The 23,832-nt window shown below is 39.7% G+C and overlaps 1 protein-coding gene across 5 annotated transcripts in view; it reads left to right on the top strand.

Annotated features, from left to right (window-relative positions):
* Window positions 1-23,832, top strand: part of ARHGEF7 (Rho guanine nucleotide exchange factor 7) — a 142,359-nt gene that overhangs the window by 102,154 nt on the left and 16,373 nt on the right. For all 5 annotated transcript variants that reach the window (XM_036250363.1, XM_036250364.1, XM_036250365.1 and 2 more), the window contains 9 exons: window positions 3,820-3,958; window positions 4,829-4,888; window positions 6,086-6,232; window positions 8,273-8,359; window positions 11,364-11,442; window positions 11,637-11,776; window positions 14,704-14,928; window positions 18,337-18,430; window positions 23,243-23,332. In XM_036250363.1, the coding sequence (XP_036106256.1) occupies window positions 3,820-3,958; window positions 4,829-4,888; window positions 6,086-6,232; window positions 8,273-8,359; window positions 11,364-11,442; window positions 11,637-11,776; window positions 14,704-14,928; window positions 18,337-18,430; window positions 23,243-23,332 (1,061 nt within the window). The remainder of the gene's footprint in view (window positions 1-3,819; window positions 3,959-4,828; window positions 4,889-6,085; window positions 6,233-8,272; window positions 8,360-11,363; window positions 11,443-11,636; window positions 11,777-14,703; window positions 14,929-18,336; window positions 18,431-23,242; window positions 23,333-23,832) is intronic.

Below are 23,832 nucleotides of genomic sequence, written 5' to 3' on the forward strand. Positions count from 1 at the left end.
AGCTAATATGCACCTTTTGTATTATATGATAATAGATATATGTTCATGACTGCCTATTTTGAATGAATTATGAGTTTCATAATTTAGTCTTTAAAATGAGTTTGTTCCCCCCCCCAGCACTTTAATTGTTACGTTTCCTAGGCTATATCATAGTTCTCCTTATTTGTGTTCTTCCGTTGCCTTCTTGCAGCCTACAGTGTCATTTCAGTAAATACAGAGGAGATACGCTATATAAGAATTGCTCACATCAGTAGAAATTAAGCTGAAAGAGCCATTGTTTTGTCAAAATAGCTGTAACCAACTGTTTTGTTTTATTGTGCTAAACATTTTTAAAAACCTACAAAAATGAAACTGATTTATAAAGCTCTGTTTCTTTTCTTTACAGTTCTGGCATTACAAAAATGTCATATATATATTAAAAGAAGTTACTTTTGCTTGCAAAAGTTCACTTACATTTTAAGTGTAGGGGGTTTTGGATGGAGGGGTGATAAGGATAACTTGCTTAGTTTTGTTAATTTTTCTCTGCTATAACTATAGTTACAAAATTTAAAATATAATGAAATATTAAAAATGACATGAATAGACTTTTCTGTGATTTTCTCGTAGAAAATGGCTCTGCATGGATTATATTTAATGAAGTTGAAATATACTTGAGGTACCATAAACTTTAATTTTTATGGAGCTGTGCTTGATCAATTGTTCAGTACTTAGAGAAATGCATATAAAATATAAATTGCTCCTTAAATCCATCATTTTACTCTGCTCATGCTTTAGATACAGGTTGACAGTGAGTAATTGAAAGAGGAGCATTTCTGAGTAAGGATTTATGAGGAGTGTGGGGTGGGTATGGTGAGTGTGGAAGACAAAGTAGTATGGTGTGGTCAGAAGAGCCAGGCCAGACAGTGTGTCTAGTCAGACTCTAGGGCCCTACTTGGGTTCAGCCATCTTGCTAGCAATGAGAACAGAGGCAGTGGCCTTCACTGTGCGTCCTCATTTGTAGACATCCATAATAATACTTGTGGCACAGGCCCAGAGTGATGTTTGCAAGAATCATGTACAGAAAGAAGCATTTGCTCTGATACCCAGCACAGAGTGCTAGTCTCATTGTGTCGCTCTGTTCTCTCCATCCTTTTTTCTGGCCATTCTGTCTGCAGCTCTTTTTTTTTAATCCTCACCCGAGGACATTTTTCCATTTTTTTTCAGGTAGAGTGGGAGGGAGGGAGGGAGGGAGGGAGAGAGAGAGAGAGAGAGAGAGAGAGAGAGAAACATCGATGCAAAAGGAACACATTGAGTGGCTGCCACCCGCACGACCGACCAGGGCCGGGGACAAACTGCAACCGAGGTACGTGCCCTTAGCGGGAACCGCACCCGGGTCTCTCTGGACCGCAGGCCAACGCTCCAACCGCTGAGCCAAACCGGCCAGGGCCTGTCTGCAGCTCTTCTGCCTGAGCTCAGCAGAGGCCTGGGGGGGGGGGGGGGGATGTGAGAGAGTAGGCAGCAGGTGAGAGTCAGTCTTGGAGCAGTCTTCACTTATCCATAGAAGTTGATACTGAGGAAGGGAAAAGGCAAAATGATGATAAAACTAGGTAAACAGGTACTCCAGGATACTGCTCATGGCTTTTAAATCACATGACCTCTGGGATAAACACTAGACTAACCTACGACAAGGTTCTGAAATACCACTATTCCTGGTTTCAGTCATCCCAGCTCTGTGATTTTCTTGAGAAAACCATTCTTAGCACAAAGGTATATACACAGAGATACTGAATTGTGTGTTGATTATGAAAGCAAGTGTGCACACAACCCTAGAAGTAGTTTGACAGCTTCTATAGTAGCATTTTAAATTGTATCACCGTGATGGCTGTCTTACAGGAAGGAAATAATCATGAAGCCTTATTTCTTATAGAAATGAAAAAATGTTTATTATATGTATTAAGTTTTTATAACTGGGATTAGGTTTTCACTTTAATTCGCTTTGATTTTGATAATATTCCCCTACATGTGTGTATATGTGTGTGTATTTATTTTAAAAGTTGATATTAAAAAATATATGTATAGTTAGATTGGTAGGTAGATAGCAGGTACTTTTAACAACATTATTATTCTACTTTTTATACAGCCCAGGAATACACTCTGATTTTAAATGCAGTGCATGTTGCTTGCTTAACCAGACCACCTGAATTTTCACAAACCTGAGTTTAGATAGAAATAATCTTCTAAAGAGGTCTTGCATGCTTAAGCAAAGTAAGGCTGATTTCCTAGTGATTCATTAATTTGGTTTCAACCTGATATTTGAAACCTTCTGTTTCAAAGTTGGGTTGAGCAGAATCAATGTGATCAGTCAAGGGTGGGGAAAGAGGTGGGAAGTGCTGACACCAGTATTGTTCTCACACTTCCCCACATGAAGTCCTTTTAGGTTGAACTGTAGGAAACTGTTACAGTCACCACTTTTGAACTAGCAGTTTCAAATGATTTATGCTAAATGTTGTAAGGATCCCTTAGTGTAGCTGCTCTTCCCAAGAAGCTTGGGCAGAGGTGTCAGGTATAGCTGGGTGGGGGGAGGGATGGAGTACGTGAGGCAGCATTTGGGTCCCTGTGGTCAGATTCAGGTAACCTACACTGAAGACCTGTGTGTTCAGTTATTCTTTAAGTTTTTCATTTTATGAACTCTGAGTCTCCATGCTACTTATCAGGAAGAGTTCACCCTGTTTTCTTCGTATTGGGTGATCTGAGATGGTGCCTCCTTTTCTCCTAACTTGTCTGTCCCTCATTTCCCCATGTCTGGAATGACGTGTGCAGCACAGTGAGGGACACAGACCCAGGTCCTTGCATGGACCCTAAACGTCATCTGTCCTGCATTGGAGAGACAGAAATGCAAAGTTGCAATTACTGATATGAGTCATACATGTGTCAGTGACAGAGGCTGACTCCCACTGCACTCCTAGCCTTCCTGGTGTCATTCTAAATGCCATGGCTGCTGAATTGGAACGCTTGGGGCAAACAGTATGTGCTCAATAGTAGAGGCCTCAGGAGGGCATTGTTGTTTGTAAAAGAAAGGTACACAAATAATAGTGAAGTTGATGGTGAAAGAGGAGCAGTAAAATACTGAAAACTTCTTTTTAAGTTTTATACATTTCTGAATATATAGTTTCCTCAACACTAAATGGGGATAACTTTCTTCTTTGCATATTGTGAGGATTAAATGAAATGGTGATGTAAAAATGTTTGAAATTCTAAAGCCTAAGTAAGTATTAATTATTTTATTGTGCCACATTGTGCACTCTGAAGGTCAGGAAATGCTTGTTTCATAAATGCTTTAGGGTGCATTTGACGTTTAGCAGGGTGGGGTTGGTGGGCTGATAAGCATCTGCACTGTTAAAGCCCTGATTCAGGTTATTGTAGTTTCAAAGCATCCTTTTCCTCTTACATTTTTTATCATCTTGAAATGCTCAGATAATTGAAATCTATTCCAGCTTTAAGAATGCACACTTACATTTGAACGCTTCTATGTGAAATTGACTTGCTGAAATCACCTTTCAAGAGTAGAATGCATAGGAAACCATGTGTATTCTATATTATGCACAATTGTTTTTGCTAATAATGAGAGAAATAACATGAACGTTCTGGAGTTTCCCTTTGATGTTTTGAAATAACCCGCATATGTTGAGCTAGAAAAAGCTGTGGTTTTAACAGTATTAATGATACCTTGTTATATTTTATATTCTCGGTAATTGATTGCTATTGGGGCAAGGGAGTGTCATCATGCTGAACTCTTACAGCGGTATCTTATTCTTTCATTGCTGGCTCCTTGTTGCTTAGTGAGGAGTTGGGAGAGTTCATGGAGATGAAAGGTGCCAACAGTCCAGGGATTCTCGTGTTGACCACTGGCCTCAGCAAACCATTCATGCGCCTGGATAAGTACCCCACTCTGCTCAAGGAGCTCGAGAGACATATGGAGGTACTGCTTATCATGTGTGTCTCACTGGGAATTCATTAGCCACTGTCAAAGAAATTATTTTTTTTCTACATGAACCAGATTTATTTCTTTTTGTTACAGATGTTTCTCCCCTCTCCAAGACACCCTTCTTCCTATCTTGCCTCCCCCACCTCAGAAAGAAATTATTATTTATTTTAGATGCCAGAACCAACAAAAAGAGTTTACCAAACTCTTTTAATTAATGGATTTTTCAAATGACTTTGTTAAATAGGAAGTGTTTTCTCCTTATCCCAGCTCCTTTATCTCTTTCACCCACTGCTGCTGATAGAAATAGTTCCAAAAGGTAGGAAATGCTGATAGCATTGAGGAGTCCTATCAGGAACATTTAGAGACAAATATTAAATGCATAAATTGTAAAGTAACATAATGTTAAAAATATTATGTAATTAAAGATACATATATTTATCTTATTTCTGAATAACAGGCTATGGGTCTTGCAGACATTGGGTTCAAGTTATTGGCTAGGGTTTGGTGAACCTTTTCTCCAAAGGACAGGCCATCAGTCTTTTTCACAACTGCTTGCCTGTTGCCAAAGCAGCAGAGGCTATGTGTAAGTCAGGAGTGGGTGTGGTGTGTGCTGTCTGCATTCACCACAGCAGATGTTGTTTTTCTGACTCCAGCTCTTGGCTTCTGTCTTCCAAATTATTATTTCCCCTAAGGCCACTGGCTCCATGATTCCCTTAAAGAATAAGAGGTGGTACTTTAATACTGGGAAAAATAGGATGTATTACAGGTTGAAAAGTATTGGAAGATTCAAGCTAGTCTATAGAGAGTGCCTTTTTAAGAAAAACTTTTTATTGTGAAAGCTAATGGTGTTTCTTTTATTCAAAGGATTATCATCCAGATAGACAAGATATTCAAAAATCCATGACTGCCTTCAAAAACCTTTCAGTAAGTGCTTAAGTGTATTTATGGAATGTTTTTCGCAAATACTAGTATTATGGCAAATGAATATAGAAAAACTTTATCAGCTAAAAAAGTTAGATGGTAAAAAAATTACCTGTGAAGTATAATTCAGATTTATTCTGTTGAAATAAACGTGAACGTCCATATTCCTGGCTGGTTTTTCTCAGGGGTTAGAGCGTTGGTGGGTTCGATTCCCGGTCAAGGGTATGTACCTTGGTTGCAGGTTCGGTTCCTGGTCCTGGTTGGGGTCATGCAGGAGGAAACCAATTGATGTGTCTCTCTCACATCGATGTTTCTCTCTCTCTCTGCCTTCCTCCCTTCCATTCTATCAAAAAACCAATGGAAAAATATCCTTGGGTGAGGATTAACAATAACAAAAAATGAGCATACATATAGTAGTTATCCCATGACTGATACATATTCATGCTTTATTAGACTTTGGACATTAGAACAATGAAATGATAATTGTTAAAATTTTTAGAAGGCATCACATAATTGATGCTATAGCTACTTGAAAATGATTTAAACATGTTTTAACCTCCATTGTCTTTATTGATAGAGTGTGAAATGGAATACTGGTGGTTCCATTGTATTTTTTGTCATGCTGTTTTACTGACTGTGTTAATGCGATATGCACCTTACTGATAGCACAAATGGTACTTACTCTTTTTTCCCCTCTTCTCAGTCTTCTATGTTGGCAGATATTAATAAAATCAAAATATTTTATTTTCCAGTCTACAATTTTTCTTCTATAAGTGACAAAATCTCTATTTTTCTAAAATAGTGTTTCTTATTCCAGAATGGAGTTTCCTGTCTTTACTTGATTCCATACTTGTGAATTAAACACATTGTTCAGTAGATTACCTGTCTTAAGAAGAAGTAAAATATAAAAACTTACGATTCTGGAAGTGTGTCTCTTTATTTTTTAAATCCTCACCTGAGGATATTGGACATTTTTCCATTGATTTTTTTTTTTCCCCAGATATAGTGGGTGGGAGGGAAGGAGAGAAAGAGAGAGAGAGAGAAATATTAATTTGAGAGAGACACATGAATTAGTTGCCTCCTGTACGACCCCGACTGGGGCCAGGGATTGAACCCTGCAGCGGGTGGATGCTCCAACAACTCAACCAGACTGGTTAGGGCAGTTTGTCTCTTCTAATAGTGTTTTTCTGTGCCTTTTAGGCCCAGTGTCAAGACATACGGAAAAGGAAAGAGCTGGAGTTGCAGATCCTAACAGAAGCCATCCGGAGCTGGGAGGGAGATGACATTAAGACCCTGGGCAATGTAATCTACATGTCCCAGGTCATGATTCAATATACTGGAAGTGAGGTACTGCACTGCAAGTGTGTGAGATGACCCGTTTCTGTCCCTTTGTACAGAGAGTAGATGGGAACAGTGGTGGAAGAAGCACATGCGGGGATACCAGCCATGTGCTATTGGACTTTGTTCTTATTCCAGTCTTTCAGTTTTTTCCCTGAAACCATTAAAATACGTTGGATAAAAATTAAGAGCTGAACATACTTTGCATTAAATGATTTATGTTTTATAAATGGTTTTTAAGTTTCCTCAGTGACAGTCAAAATTATAAATACTTTAGAATGTTAGTTTTTATGACTGTATAATACAGAGTTTTAAAGGAATATTCAATGATAACATTTTAATAGGACTTCTAACTTAAAATTTTTTTGTCTGCCTTTTGTCATTGACAAATATAAATGTGGTTTCTGGTATGTTAGAGAGGCTTAGCTGATTGTGGAATACCTAACCAGTTTAGATACAGCCAAGAGCAGTTATGTTCAAAATCTGTATCACTGTCAACTAAGAAATTGTGTCCAGACAGGATTTTAGATCCCTCGTTAGGAGTCCAGTTTTGCAAATGTCAGCCACAGAGTAGTATGTTGCCTCTCTGGACATGGGCTTCTTACCAACACTGTCATTCTAGGAAATCGGTTTTCGATAGAACATTATACTTTTCTGTTGTCTATATATTAATTGTCATTTGTTTATGGGAATCACAGTTATCTTACAGGTTTGGTTTAAGTGAGAGATGAAATCAGATTCTTGTGATATCCCCACAGTGAAAATTGAGCAGTTTGTGTTTCAGTATTCACATGAGTTATATGCTCATTAATTCACTAAGCTAGTATCTCTTTTTGAATTTTATTCTACCTTTGTAAAATATAATCGACATGATCAAAATATGCTAATGATCCATTTCAAACATGAAACTTTTAGGACAGTAAGAAAACTGAAACTTACATACACAATGCATTTTCCTTCCTGCCTGTGAAATTTAAAAATGATATCAGCCCTCTAGGTACTCATTTAGGTATTATAAAAAATCATGACTTACTAAGAGGTTAGGCTACATTGATTTAAAAAAAAAAACAACCCGAATCTTTCCAGATTGTTTTTAAATTATGCACTTTTAAGTTTTATTTAAATATCTATGTAAACATTTTCTAAAGTATTTTCTTTGTAATATTAGATCTACAAAACATTACTCAAAAAATGATTCAAAGTTGTTATGATCATGACTGAAAAGATTATAATTAGTTGTAAAGATTTCTATTTGACAGGGCTTCTCAGAGCCTGTGCTGAAAATTCATAGTTTATATTGTGCGTCTTTAAGATGGGAATACACTACATAGTTTTCATCAACTTCTTTAGAGTATAGAATCCTTTTCAAGGCATTTTGCATATGGCTGGTCTTATGGAGTCTGCTTGGGAACACTGCTTCCTAGTATTTCACTTTTGTGGACAGTGGTTAAATGGCAGCTTGTGACAAGGACTATCTTTTGTTCTTTATCTGTGTCTCCTAGGTTCTGGGAATTTTTGTCCTTGTGGTCTCTGGCTTTTCCTACCTTATGGATGTGAAGTATTTGTAATACATAAATAATGCTTTCAAGTCTTTCATGTAAAGTATATGGATGGATGCAAACAACATTAAATTGATATATTGGGAGTTTTTGGGAAGTGCCAGGAATTATTAATAGACCAAAATTGATTTAAAAATGTTATCCTACCCATCTTTTAGCATGAGGGGTCCGCTTGTTTCCCCTTCTCTCCACTAAATTTTTATAAGTTCTTTTGTTTTTTCTCAATACAAAAAAGAAATTTTAAGTGAAAGAGAGTTGATGGCAGAGTTGGACTGCTTAACCATATTTTTAAAAAAGATGTTACATGGACTACTTGTGAGATTAAGAATTTTATTTCTATATAATTTAGCTAATATAATTTGGTAGAGAGAAATACCTAAACAGGAAATACAGTAGAATGTTTCATAAGACTTAGTTTAAATATTTGTTCTTAAATCTAAGTATATGTTTTTTAAAAAATTATTTGGACTTGTTTGTTCTTTTACATTAGGAAAAGAATGAAAGATATCTTCTACTCTTCCCAAATATTTTGCTAATGTTGTCTGCCAGTCCCAGGATGAGTGGTTTTATCTATCAGGTAAAACACATTTTAAATTTATATTTTATTGTGGATCTAAGAATCATTTCCAGGAATATTTTTGCATTAAATACGACCTGTACCTATTTATGTGCATAGTGTCATACATTCAGATGTGTACACCCAGCTCCTGTCTGTGTATTTTGATGTCACTGTATAAACATTTTTGTATTGATCCTAAGCAAAAAAAGAAGGAAACAAATGAAATTTGTAGAGTTAATCTCCTCAGGACACAGGTGCAAGGCCAGTTCCATCACCCCTGAAATCATGTCTCGAAGTTGCCACTTCTTTCCTGGTCATTGTGGTGCCATTGTGGGAGCCACTGTGGGCTGGGTTGAGTGGGACAGTGCTTTAGGCTGAGATGTTCCATAAGCGATGTAGCACTGTAAGAGACATTGGCAGATGTCAGGTGATTTAAGTAGTAGTAAATGATCATTTCACCTTTATTTTTCATAATTTCACTGACTTTCTTTGAGAAGATGTGAGAGGATTTAAGAAGAAAATGCAAGGTGGGGTCTTTTCTTTTTCTTTTTTTAATATAGTCATCCTTTAGTATGTACAAGGAACTGGTTCCAGGATCCCCTCTCAAATACCAAAATCCACAGATGCTTCTCAAGTCTCATATAAAATGGCATAGAACAATTCATACAGTTGGCCCTCCTCATCCTCAGATTCCCAGTCATGGATAGAAAATACTGTTTTTGATCTGTAGTTGGTTGAATCTGTGGATGTGAAACCTGTGGATACAGAGGTCTGACTGTAGTTTAAAATGCTAGTAATAAGTAGATTATATTTTCCTTGTATGTCTAGTAGGTGCTTCTGGCAAGGCTTTATTGCCTTTTTTATGTGAGCTATAGAAGCTAATGCCTTTCCCTTCACTATGTAAAGGCTTGGCCAGTCATCAGGTACTGCTTCAGCAGTCACTACTTTGTTTTCTCTGGGTTGCATTTCTTCAGAATAGTGTGTTGTTTCATATTGTTCTCAACACTAGTGAATCCTGAGTCAAAGTGTCTACAGCTTGTTTGTCTCTCTTGAAAGCTTTGTCTGCCATCCAGGGAGGAGTTGTCATTACACAGTTATTCCAAAAGGAGCACTTTAAATTTGTAAAGCAAATATATATGGACAAACCCAGAAAAATAATGTCTCTTAATTTGTAAATATTCTGTTGAACAGATGTTCATGGCTGATAAAGCAGCTACTTGGGTTCCCTCAAATTGGCAACTTCTGCTTTGTTAAATGACCCTGATAAACATAAAGCTGAGTCCTTTTTTTGTCAGCACTTTCTGGTTTCATGTTTTATACTTCAGGAGGATGAGATGGGGCCCTGCTCTGACCTGAGGAAGCAGAGGTTGCCCTTTGGGTCAGGTCAGGCCTCTAGTGACCAGGCTGGTGCATTTGCTCTGGATGTTCACATTGATGTGCCGCGGGAGACCTCATGCCACCAGTAGGACCTGTTTTCCCACTCTGCACAATTTCCTGGGAAGTGTCGCTCTCTGAATGCTGTGACCTATGTATTGTGAATATTTATTCCTGGCTTTGAGGGACATTAAAAAGCGTTAAATCTCGCAACAACCGGAACGGTGTCTATCCCTTGGTATTGATTTGCTAAGTTAAATGTAATCACACAGCTTTATTTCTGTAGAACTTCTGAAAGCTACTAATACACTTCTGTGTGTTATGAATTTTGGAAAGGAATATGCAGTTTACAGCGTTTTTCGAATTCATCTGACCACAGGAGGACCTAGCACTGGCTAGTATTTCACCTACCAAACGTCAGGATAGGCTTTCTCAGCCCAGACACTGTTGATGTGGTCCACTGGATCATTCCAGTTCTGTGCACTGTAGGATGTTCAGCAGCACCCCTGGCCTTCTCTGTAGGCATCAGGAACACCCACATCTCTGTGACTTTGCCAGTGTCCTTAGTGGGGCAGCGCTTCCTTCTTACCTTGCTGAGAACTGCTGCTTTCAGAGGTGCTGTAAGAGTCCTTCTTTGCAGGCAGCTTGGCCCCAAATACTGAGAGACTTTTCCTAAAGACTTAATTGGTTACCAGGTACCAGGATGTATTCGTGGAGACATTTAGTTCACACCAGCCCATCTACCTAACTCCCTTGCCATTACCAGCTAGGCTACCAAATCAGTAACGGTTATCATTGGCCATACAGCCACAACACAGTCATTGGACCAATAAAAATAACTTATAATGTACTAATTTTGTAAACCAAAAGTAAAAATAAATTGTATGGGCTGTTTGAACCGAAGGATGTTTTCTTATGAGCGTACCATTTTGACAAGACCAAATTTCAAGGACCTTTTGGTGTGAACCAAATGTCTCAGTTGACATTTTGGAGAGGACTAAATATCCTTCAAGGCTGCGTGTAGTCCTCTTCCGGTGTCTCTTCAGTGACTTTTCTCGTTTCAATTCCCAAGTCCTCTCTTTTCAGAACAGACAGGTTGACTGCCGTTTTCTGCATTTTGTGCAGTGCCAGCACAACTACTGACTTCCTGTTTGGTGGACAACCAAGTATAACTGTTGTACAGTTCCTCTTTGTCCAATTTCCCCCTTATTTTGCCTTTAAACATGAAACTTTCTCTGCATTTCTATATGAGGCAAATCAAGTGCTTCCTCTTTATAAACATGTAATTGAAAATAGCTATTAAAGATTCTAATTTTTTTTTTTTTTTTACCATAATGTGTAATGTTTTTGTGTTCTCACATTTATGTTTAGAGTAACGCACCATTTGGAATTTATTTGTGTTCTGGTTTGTTGCTCTGTTACCTTTATGCTGGCTCAATTTGTTGATTATAGTATTATGATTACTTATTTGAGATAGAGATTTTTTTGTTATATGTTGCATCTGGTACAAACAAAACAGCTTTTGTGGTTTACAAATGAAGTTCCTATGTCATTTCTAAAATTATTTAGTATTTACTTTAATAACAGTACCTTTTTTTTACTAGAAAAGCACTAATTGTTTTTTTTTTGTGGGGGGGGTCTTTTTTAGGGAAAGCTACCAACGACAGGAATGACAATCACAAAGCTTGAAGACAGTGAAAATCATAGAAATGCATTTGAAATATCAGGTGATAGGCAAAAACTTTGTGGATGTTATCTGTCACGGTGATGAGAGGCAGCTTACTATTTGTATACAGATTCTTGCTTGACTATTTCAGAGGGCTGATGATTAATTTTGTTGGATTATTCTCTGAGTGTGTGTGTGTGCATGTGTGTACTTTCTACTTATTTTCCCATTTCAGCCTGTTTTTCTCATCTCTAGGGAGCATGATTGAGCGGATATTAGTGTCATGCAACAACCAGCAGGACCTTCATGAATGGGTGGACCATCTACAGAAGCAAACGAAAGTCACATCTGTCAGCAACCCCCCCATTAAGCCTCATTCTGTGCCGTCTCATACCGTAAGGACCTCATACTTCCCCTGCCTCCTAACTCCAGGGTCAGCTTTTGGTTGAGTTGTCAGCAAGTGATCAAGTAATTTGAAGAATTATCAACATCTGGATCAAGAACGCACAATACTTGCCTTGTATTTCTCTGCAAACATTTGCTTATCTCCACTGAATAGTGAATAGCTTCACAGTGATCACTTTTGTAAGACAGCCTTAAGTTGTGCTTCGTCACATGCAGTTCTGTGGCACTGGGGTAGGAATCTGCTTCTGTGCTCAGAGTGGGCCTTGGAGACTAATTTACTGGGGGTTTTCACTTGAAACATCAAGAGCATGCTCTTTTCTGAATTTAACATGTTTCATAAACAAAACAAGACAAGTACTTATGATTATGACCAGAATCATATTGAAGGCATTAAAATGTAATTTTTGACTCATTATTTTATTAAAAAAAATTTTTTTTCTTTATTGATTACTTTTTTATTTTTATTTTTTAGAGAGGGAAAGAGAGAAACATCCATGAGACAGAACATTGATTGGCCCCCTCCTGCATGCTCCCCACTGGGGATCTGACCCACAACCTGGGTATGTGCGGTGCATGAGTCGACGCTCAACCAGTGAGCTACGCAGGCCGGGCTTGACTCATTATTTTGATTTTAAGAAATCCACTTCTACTTAGAAAAGCTCAATAGCTCAGCTTGTTGGCTTTTTAGGTACTTAAACATTTCAAAATAGAGCAGTACCAAAGTATCATTGTTTGAAACTTCTCTTTATTGCATTTTTTTTTTTTGCTTAAGGTAATGAATCATTTTTCATTTTTAGCAAACAATATTGAAGAACCAGGCACACCTTTTTACAGATGACCTATGATTATATAGCATTTCTAGTTGGTAGGCTTCTCTCACATCCTTATTAGAGTGCTATGATCTTTATTAGGACATTTCCTACCATGTAATTCACTTCTGCATTCATTATCTTTAGTATTAGTTTTAGCTCAGGAAGGATGGCTGTAGCATAACATTCTGAACATGGTGTCATCATCTTACTTGAAATCTCTCAGCAGTTTGGAGTCTAAAATTACTCATTTGTTTTAGCTGATGTTTCATTTTGAATGATTCTGCCATTTATAACTTCTCCATACTTTAAAAAATACTAAAGATGCTTAGCTTTCATAGTACTAAATTTATTCCAAAGACATATATGTATGTGTGTGTTTATAAAGAAAAATGAAAGTGCCTTTTCATTCAGATTGTCTGTAATAGTCCAAAACTAAACTTTATAAAATTTTTTTATCAGGTAAAGTTTGTTCTATATTTGGACCCTGGCCTCTAATGTTCCTTTTCATGTCACTCAGTGGCAAGGGAGGCACCCTGTCAGCTGGGAGTTGTAAGTCCCCACTGTGTGGAGGGCATTGTTCCTCACATATAGGCTTTTGGAATGTGCATTCTTTTTGGGAGCTGCTTTTTGGGGAATTATGTATTCTCCCTGTGATCTGGCTGTATCTAGCTCGAATAATCATCTAATTTTAGCATAAATCATACCTCTTGTCACTTTTTCAAGTAAGGAGAAAACCACTAAATATTACTACTACATTATTGCTAGAAGGGATGTTTTACATAATTTTCTCCTTTGTGAATTTATTTAGTTTGAAAAAATCTTGTTGTAGTTGTGCAGCATATTACAAGCACTCATGCACATACCAGGACAGTTGTGTGATTTCTGCAGAAAGTTTATTTTTCTGTCCTTGAATATTGTGGCATCAGCTAGAGCCAGGGTTTCTTATTTTAAGCATGTGTTTCAAATATTGTTCAGCTTTCTGACCTCACTAAGGTTTCCAGTTCACAGAACCACTCAACTCCTTCTGTTAAGCATGCCTTATTGCTTTGGGTTAATTTGAGGTTATTGGCTAATTTTGAATTACTTAATTTATTTAACATTATCTCATTTAATTGTCAATGTGATGGGTTTTCCAGGAATATAAACCTCAATTAATAATGTCTTCTGAGCCCTGGCCAGTTTGGCTCCGTGGTTAGAGCATTGGCCCTTGATTCCTAGTCAAGGGCACATACCTGGGCTGCAGGATCCGGCCCTGGATGGGGTTGTGTGGGAGGCAGCCATTCTGTGTCTCTCTCTCACGTCAGTGGTTCTCTTTCTCTCCCTCCCTCCCTTCTACTCTATCTGAAAAGTAATAGAAAAATATCCTCTGTTGAGGATTAACAAAAAAATAAAAATAAACTGCAAATCCATAATAATAATAATAATAATCTTTTGAGAAATTAGATTTTTATAACTTTGTTTTGAGTAAAGCTGACTTTTCTGAGAAAATAACTTGTTTTATTCCAGAGAGGGACAGATATTTTCTGTAAATAAATATAGTAAATGTTTTCAGATTTACAGGCAATATGGTCTGTGTTGCAATTGCACTTTGCTTCTGTAACACAGAAGCAGCTATCAACAGAAATGGGCCTGGCTGTGTCACCTTTTTATTAAACAGAAACAGGCCAGTCTTCACTTTGCTCACCCCTAAATCACCAGGCACTGAGTAATACTTGACTGGGGAGGTGTACCCTCCCCCATAACCTCACTCCTAGTATAGGAATGCTTTTTTTTTTTTTTTTTTTTTTTTAATAAAATTCTGATATCTGTATTAGATGAAATACCTTTTTGCAAATGTTATTCCATGGCAAATAAAAGTGGCGATGGAATGAGTGTCCAGGTCTTAGACCCCAGCATCCTGCTGCCTCCTTACCCAGGTTTTGCCACAGCCTGAAAGCAGAACCGTGGGGACATCCCAGAATCCAACTGTTTGGGGTCAGAGATGCAAGAAAAAGGATAACATGGGGGTTATTTCACTGGGTGCGTTTTAACAGTGAAACTAAGTATATTTGATGCAGGTTTCTTTAATGCCGAATATTCTCTTTCTTGTTCTTTCCCCTGGGTAGCTCCCCTCCCATTCTATCACCCCATCCAGCAAGCATGCAGACAGCAAGCCGGTGCCACTGACGCCTGCCTACCACACGCTGCCCCACCCCTCCCACCACGGCACTCCACACACAACTATCAACTGGGGGCCCCTGGAGCCTCCGAAAACCCCGAAACCATGGAGTCTGAGCTGTCTGCGACCTGCACCTCCCCTCCGGCCCTCAGCTGCTCTCTGTTACAAAGAGGTGAGGTCTGAGCGAAAGTGAGCGTGACTTAACATCTGGATGTGTCAGATTGGTCATTCTGTGCTTCGTTCCAGTAAATTCAGAAATAATGGAAAATCACATTTCTGTTTGTGACATAAAAAATACAGATCAGCTTCTTTGAACTGTGAAGGGTCTGCCTTTCTTTTATTGTCATTTTCTCCTGCTGTTTAGGGGACTGGGAGGGCTATGGAGACCCTCATGGGGGTGTTGGCTAGTGTAGCATTGGAACTCTCTGTGCCCTTCATGGGGGGACCTTTTCTGCACTCACCATGGTTCTGCCTTGAGGAATTAGAAGGCTTCCTCTGGGCCTCTAGCTGAAATTATTTTCAACTTCCAGTCATGATAGGTCTCACTTTATTTCTGCATACTATTCTGCTGTGCCTTATGATCCTTTTTCAAGTTTGAGATCTTGCCCAAGAACCCTACATTTACAAATAAAACAATAAAAGAAAATTAAGACATTTCTTCTATTTGTGTAAGAAGTCAACATGCACTTTGTCTTTTCCGTTCTAATCCAACGTTTTTATATGTATTATGTGCAGTTAAAATATTTCCACCCATAAATAAGTGCTAACGGTTTCCTCAACTTTCATACTAGGTTTTATACACTAAACCTGCTTTGATGAGGAAAGGAAGTGTCTTGAGAACTATGTTCTGAGAAATATTAGCATTCAAGGAAGCTTGATAATTGAAATGATGAGTGTGGTTATGAGTGTGAGTGGTGTGAATGAGTGTGGTTATCATGAATATGAGCTTGAGTATAAGTTGGGAGTACGGTTATGAATGTGAATTTGGTTACTGTGAGTGTGGTTATTGTAGGAGCGTGAGTGAGAGTATGGTTATTATGAGTGTCAGTGTGGTTATAATGAGTGTCAGTGTGGGTGAGGATGGTTATTGTGTGAGGGTAGTTACTGTATTAGCATGAGTATAAATACAGTAATGAGTGTGAGGATGCATATGGGTATAAGTATATGTTTATTGTGTGAACATGTAAATATGGTTACTGTAAGTGTAGTTATCACGATTGTGATTATGAGTGTGAGTGTGGTAAAGCACTATTGCCTGGTATGAATCTCCACATCCAGTCAAGGGCCAAATTTGCCAAAGAATCTGGAGTAGACCCTCCCTTTAACCTTGCTAGCAGTCCTAGAAAAATACATAAATTATTATCAATTCTTTACATTTTTTTGTTCTTTTTTTTTTTTTTTTTTTTTTAAAGTATATTCTTTTTTTTTTTTTTTTTTTATCCTCACCCGAGGACATTTTTCCATTTTTTATTCAGATAGAGCAGGAAGGAGAGAGAGGATGAGAGAGAAACATCGATGTGAAAGGGACACATCAAGTGGCCGCCACCCACACAACCCAACCAGGGCCAGGGACAAACCGCAGCCAAGGTACATGCCCTTAGCGGGAACCGAACCCGGGTCTCTATGGACCGCAGGCTGATGCTCTACCGCTGAGCCAAACTGGCCAGGGCCATTTTTTTGTTCTTAACGAATTTTGTTTTTTTGATATATGTCTTGCTGATGGTTATATGCCCAAGTCAGAAATTTCTTTATCACAGGCAGTGATAAAGAATGTTGATGTTCTTTATTACCTAGTTTAGTGTTTACAGATAGCACAGGCGAGCACTGGTGATTTCAGTACTGGGGAGGACAATTGGGGTAACAGTGTTAAGCAAAGGAACAGAAAGGCAAGAGAAGAGGTGTGTCAGTGAACATGACCATCTGGTTTTGGTAAGTCTGGCTACAGTTGCTTTGCTGGACCCCATATTGGAGAAAAGGTTTCACTCACTAATTGTATAGTATTACTGAGCACTTCAAAACACTTAGTGAAAGGTAATCTTACAGAGGATGGCAAAAAATGGAGCAGCCAGCTTTGCCTGGGTCCAGGAGTCGGGGTGTGATGTGTGTGGATTTGTGCCCTCTGCACGTGTGTTGCCTTGTCTGCTGCACTGCCAGGGGCCTCATCTCTGCTTTGAATTAGGGCAGCCATAGAACACACACTGTGTTTCATTCTTTGTGAACTGATTCCTACTGCATTTCTAAGAGCTTTTTAAATATTTATTTTTACAGGAAATAGTTTGAAGAGATATCTTTAAACATCAAGCTTTGTTCCCGCGGTGCTTTCAGTCTGATTCATCCTATAGCACATAACACCTTCTGAGTCTTGGTTTCTTCTCATTGTAAGATTTACAAATGGTTTCTGTAATTTAAATGATGCAGAAATTAACCCTTTTTGATATCGATACTTAATTCATGCCTGGCAGTTGAAACCTTGTTCACCCCATTGAACTTTGTCCTGCTCTCAGTTTTTCACCTTTATCTTCTGCATAGTTTTAAAAAGTGTTATGGAGCCCTGGCCGGTTTGGCTCAGCGGTTAGAGCATCGGCCTGCGGTCCTGAGAGACCAGGGTTCGGTTCCCGCCAAGGGCATGTACCTCGGTTGCAGTTTGTCCCCGGCCCTGGTTGGGTTGTGTGGGTGGCAACCACTCGATGTGTCCCTTTCACATCGATGTTTCTCTCTCTCTCTCTCTCCCTCCCACTCTATCTGAACAAAATATCAAAAAAAAAAAAAATGTCCTCGGGTGAGGATAAAAAAAAAATTTAAAAAAATAAAAATTAAAAGTGTTATGGAGGTAATAAATATAGACCATTACATTGTGAACATAGCTCTGAATTAGGGTGAACATGCTATCGAGAGCCAGTGTCTTGTGTCTGCATCTGCGCTCAAGGATGATCGGCTTATTTACCCTTACTACTCACTTTTCTTCTCTTTCAAGGCTTCAAGTATTTTCCTAAAGGACTCGTTCTTTACTTACCTTTCCTTTAAAAAATACCTTAGGTCCTGACCAGGTTGCTTAGTTGATTAGAGTGTTGTCCTGATACACCAAGGTTGCAGATTCTATCCCCTTTCAGAGCACATACAAAAAGCCATTGAATACATAAATAGGTGAAACAACAAATTGATGTTTCTCCCTCTCTGTCTCTAAAAAATAACCTTAGTTCTCTCATCTCTTTCTGGTTAGCATCAGCAGATGGGTCTGCTCCAGAATTAACATCATGCATGGATCTCTGTACATGTGTTAACCAGTTGTCCTTTTTCTCTCTGAAAGCCTGCAACACCTTTGCTGTGTGTTATGACAGTGCTGACAGATCCAAGTAACATGGGGGTTTTTATGAGAGTCATTGCCCAATTACTGATTTTAAATGATTTTAAATAAATGCTCAGCAGCTGGCAAAAAATCAAAATAGGAGGAAAATAGGAAGCTCTTAACAGTGAATGACTGTTGTGATTTAATATTTTTGAACTTCACAGTGACCCTTACTGATACACCAGTAAAAATTACTGCCTTTGGAAATTGTCAGCATTTTTTCTCTTTCCTTAGGATCTTAGTAAGAGTCCCAAGACCATGAAGAAACTGCTACCTAAGCGTAAACCTGAGCGGAAGCCTTCAGACGAAGAGTTTGCACTGAGGAAAAGTGAGTCTTTGTGCTTGAAGACACAAGTCTGCCTCACACGGGCACTGCACAGGGTTCATGGAATAGGGAGGTGGCTTTTGAAAGACTTCATATGCAAATCAGGGTCTGAGCCTTAGTGTCACTTGTAAAGGGAATTGTTTTAGCGGTGATAGCAACAAACCACTTCAGTGTAGACACTGGCAAGCAGGAGAGAGACAGTAATGATGAAGCACGCACATAGTTTTTCCTTTGATGGAACCATTGGCTGTCCCTAGGCCTCTGTGTCAGTCACTTTGTCTGGGAACCCAGGCTGAGGGTGCAGGGTAACCTGGGACCACCTGTTCTTTCTGTCCCTCTTTGCCCTGTGGTTTCCATGAGTCAAGGTTGCACCCCCACACTTGTCTATCACTGTAGGGCTCATTTTCCCCAGACCTTGTGCTGGGACATCCTTCACTGCTCGAGTGTAAACTTGTGAGATGCCAGGTGCAGTATTGAATTCAGCTCTAGATTTCTCAGCCTCTCACAGGGAGCACCTCATACACAGGAGATGCTTAGTGGATAGTGTGCGAATAAGTGCAGCTGTTGAGAAGCAAGCATTTGGAGAGTTTCAGCACATGCCTGCCCACTTCCCAGTGCTGAGCCCATTTCCCAGTGTGATAGACAGGAAGAGTTTTGTGTGAACAGATGGCTGTGGGACTGGCTGGCACTGCAGGAGAACCTTTATGGGGAGATGGCCCTGCCCGGTGGGAGCCTCGGGGAGGTTGTGGGAACTATCTGAAAGGGCTCTGCCCCCCTGCCCCCCTGTCCTCGCTCAGCCTGCCCACCTCTGTACCTCCTTGTTCCTCATGTGCCCCATGATTTGTCACCATAATCATGGTGCAATTGCTCCTCATTTTTACCATACTCATTTGGGACCCTTCAGGGATTCATTTCCAAAAGAAGGCTCCCAGGAGAGATGTTTTTAGTAAGAACACATGGCTGACATCACTTGGAGGAAGAGGCAGCAGTGGCTGTGGGTGTTCCTTGAGGCTCAGTAGCCTGCACTTGAGTTCTGCTGCTAGTTACTGTGAGATCTCCTTGTCCTTAGAGCAGGGGTGACTGTCAGCTGGGAGAAGTAAATGCAGTCACGGCCCAGAGGCTGCTCTATGAACATGAACTCTCTCCCTGCCCCTGACACCTGATGCACACCGCATTGAGCACCATGGGTTTGTTGCCACGGTGGTCATTTTCCTCAGATTTTGTCAATGTAGAGCGGTGCTGCTCTCCAGAACAGCTAATGAAATGGAATGATGAGGCCGGCATCCTAGTGAGGAGAGTCAGACCTGGAGTCGAACACCTGCTCCGTACTTCCCAGTGGGGACTGGGGACTGTTGGGTGGATCCTTCATCAGCAGGCATTTGCTGAGCTCCTGTGTGAAAGCTCTGCTGGGCTTCGGGACAGGCTGCACACGAGGCACTATTCCCTTGGCAGATTTATTCATGCTTCTGTGTGCCAGGTGCTCAGCAGTAAACGAAAGCCCCTGTCCCCCTCGAGCTCTGGTTCAATAGAAGGGTACAGATGGGAGACCAAATAGGCAAATGATAGATAGCGTGTTGTTGTGAAGTGCAGGGGAAGGAGATGCGATGGAGCAGTTTTAAACCGTGGTTGGTGAGGTATGGGTGAGGGGGCCATGTCTGAATAAGCAACTTGAAGGGGTTGCGGAAGCCAGCCGAGCAGCTCTCTGGGGAAGAGCTTTCCAGACACTGGCTCCACAGCTCCTAAGTCAGGAACCCCTGTGGTGCATTCAAAGGACAGTAAGGAGTCCGTCACTGGGAGTTTGGGTGGAAGGGGGTTACTGGGAGATAGTGAGAGATAATTCCCAAAAGTGCTTGGAGCAGACTTGTAGCCACAGTCCAGTTACAAACAGAGGCCTTGATGGGACTTGGATTTTAATAGGATCACTGATCCTTGTGTTAAGAACAGACAGGGGCAGAGCTCAGAACAGGGAGACCAGGCAGGAGACTGTGCAGTAGTTCAAGGAGGATGACATGATGGTGGCCTGGGCAAGGTCATCACAACATACAGGTGAATCATGGGCAGATTTTAGATTTCTTTGATGATGAGATCTCCAGCAGTGGTTCTCTACTGGCGATGACTTTGCCCTCTGCCCAGGGACATTTAGTAATGCTTGGAGACATTTTTAGTGTCAGTACTGGGTGAGGGTGCTGCTGGCATTCTGGCAAGTAATGGTCAGGGATGCTGCCAAACACCCCACAGCACTCAAGACAACCTCACAGCAAAGAATTACAACAGCTTTGAATAACGTTAAGTTACCGCATTGATAAGATGTCATAGAAACTTAGCTCTTGTTTATATCAACTAGCCTTGGTGAAATTGGTTTCATTATCCATCATTTTGCTTAAAGTCGCTGAACCTATTAATGACATTAAGTGAGGACCTAACAGTATCTGACCCCAAATGTCAGCAGTGCCATCCAGGGTTGAGAAACGGGCCCAGGGGTTGTTCTTTTGGATTGGACAAAGGGTGTGTGAGAGCGAGGCTTTCCGCCTATAAGTACTGTGATAGGGCAGAGAGTTAACAGGACTCTGAGGCCCAGGAGAAGGTCTGGGCCAAGCATTTCATAGTTGTTCCCTGTGCTTAGGTGGTTTTTCATGCTGTGAGATTGAAAGAGAAGAAGAGAGCCCTGGCTGGTTTGACTCAGTGGTTAGAGCATCAGCCCATAGATTGAAGGGTCTCGGGTTCGGTTCTCAGTCAAGAGCACATACCTTGGTTGTAGGTTTGATCTCTGGACCTGGTGCGGGTCGTGCAGGAGGCAACCAGTTGATGTGTCTCTCTCACATTGATGTCTCCCCACTTCTTCCTTCCCTCCCTTCCACTCTATCTAGAAAATAATGGAAAAATATTCTCCGGTGAGGGTTAATCAAAAAAAAAAAGAGAGAAGAAAGGGTCTAGTTTTAGGAGATGAGAGAGGTAAGGAGCTAGCAGAAGAGGCACTAGGAAGTAATAAGAAAACCAAGGGTTTCTCTGTGGGTTGGAGGAGAAACTTTATCTGTGTGGACCTCTGTGTAACTAGTACCTGTGCATAGCAAATACTTAGTAAGCCTGAGTCCTTTAAAGTCACATTGTAATTTTATAATTTATTTTAACCTTTGTTACATTCAGAATCATAGAAATGTTTCTGGTTTGTAGAACAGTCTGTGCCACATAGAAATGTGCACTCCTTTCATTAGTTTACTTTCTTCAACCTTCCCAGGGAAGCCAGTGCCCTTTTTGGCGTCATAATGCTTTCTTGGCAGAAAGGGTGATGCTACTGTACTTACCCACATCTGAAAATAGTAATCCAGTTACATTAGCCATACAGATCATTTTCCTGTAGGCCTAGAGGGAATGCCCTGCCCTTGGAAGTTACCTTGCAACATCTCCTGAAATTAAACTAGTTGAATGTTGTCTGTCTTTTTTTTTGTTGCATTTATCTTCAGATAGAGGGGGAGGGAGAGAGAGAGAGCGAGAAACATCAATGTGAGAGAGACACATCGAGTAGCTGCCACCCACACGATCCCAGCCGGGCTGGGGACAAACTGCAACCAAGGTATGCGCCCCTAGCGGGAACTGAACCCGGGACTCTCCGGTCCGCGGGCCGACGCTCTAACTGCTGAGCCAAACCGGCCAAGGCTATCTTTTTTACTCCTAAGAGAGGAGCTTATTACGGAGCTTATTGTGGGAAACCTGTTAAATGGTTGGTCCTAGATAGTGAAATTTAAGTCAGTTTCTCAATTGCTCTTAAACTCTTGGTACTGGAGTTTATTTTTCAGTAGGGAGTATTTGGCTTGCTTTGTATATATCTATCGTACTATCATAAAATGACGTTGAGGCTTTATTGTGCAACTTATAAATATTTGTCTTCCATTCTTTCCACATTTTTATTACAGTAGGTGGGCCTTTTAAAAAATATATTCAAGTAATATAAAATGTAGAAAAATCTAGGAAAACAAACCAGAGAAACAATTTAACCATAGGATCATATGAAGTACGCTGAGTGTGAGGCTCTGTGCTCAGTACTAACACCATTAGATGCTGTTAGTCTGGAAGATTCTGTTCTCTGTGCCTGTGATCTCAGTGTGAAGCCAGTGTCTGGAATAATCCATAGCTTAAGAAGAGCCCTGGATTGACACCTTCAAGCTTTTGATTGTGCCTTATAAATTTCTTAGATGAAATCTCTAGTAGGAATTCGTGGATCAGAGGAAATGTTCTTTTTAAAGCCTCTGATAAATATGATCAACTCACCACTCTGGAGGGTTTTGCCTGTCTTCATTCCTACCAGCTGTGGATAGAGGGAAGACTTTTTCTTTTTGCTATTCATATCAACATTGAGAATTGTCAGGCTTTTTCATTTTTTATCAGTCTGGGTTGTAAACACCTGATGCTTTGTTTTAATTTTTAGTGGGATTGAGTATTTTTTGTTACTATTCTTGTTGTATGAATTGCTTGTTTCTAGTTTTTGGCCTTTTTTCAGTTTCAGAATGTGGGATACTGTTTTTCTTATGGATTAGTAAGATAACTGTTATATATTTAAATTATACTAACTTTGTCAGATATGTTGCAGTCAAAAAATTATTTTTAAACTAAAATTTTTTTTGAATGTAATTATTTTGTAAATATTGGAAAACAATGATCTGATAAGAAAAATAAAAGAGATTGTCTTGGTTGTCATCATTTTGGTTAAGTTGATAACTTCACATTCCTCTACTTAGTTGTACTAGCTATTTTTAGATTGTGACATGTTGTACTTGTCATTTTTAGTTCGATTGTGACATGTTGTATATCTCTTGACAGGCACAGCTGCTTTGGAAGAAGATGCACAGATTTTGAAAGTCATTGAAGCTTACTGCACAAGCGCCAAAACAAGGCAAACACTCAACTCAAGTAAGTTTTACAGTAATGTACTGGAAATTGTGGTGTGTGTTTGGTTTAAAATCAAAGTCAGGAGGAAACTGCTGTGGGGGCCTGTGCATGCTTCTTGGAGCGCTGCTGCATCTTCCTTAGTGAGGGATGCTTCTGTGGTCTAGCCAGGAATAAGAACAGCTTGAACCTGGTATGCCTAAGTCATTGAAAAGGGTCTGAGCTGTCAGTAAAATAACTGATTTCTAGAGAAGGTTCTACTGGGAAACCTTTTAAGTATAAGGTACTGCCAGAATTTATAAAGCTTTCTTTTGCTTAGAAAAGATGTATTTAGACATCAGTGGGAGATTCATTCAGTTCAGTTATTTAAGCTATTTAAACTATTGGTTTGGTAGTGGGATTTTATTTATTTATTTATTTATTAGTTTTTTACAGTTATTAAAAATATAAACCTAGAGCAAGGCTTCTTTTAGTCCACTTCTTTTTTTTAAATTATTGCATTTAAAAATGTTTAGAAGTAGATA

Source organism: Molossus molossus, unplaced genomic scaffold (assembly GCF_014108415.1).
Source record: "Molossus molossus isolate mMolMol1 unplaced genomic scaffold, mMolMol1.p scaffold_m16_p_9, whole genome shotgun sequence".
Classification (NCBI taxonomy): domain Eukaryota; kingdom Metazoa; phylum Chordata; class Mammalia; order Chiroptera; family Molossidae; genus Molossus; species Molossus molossus.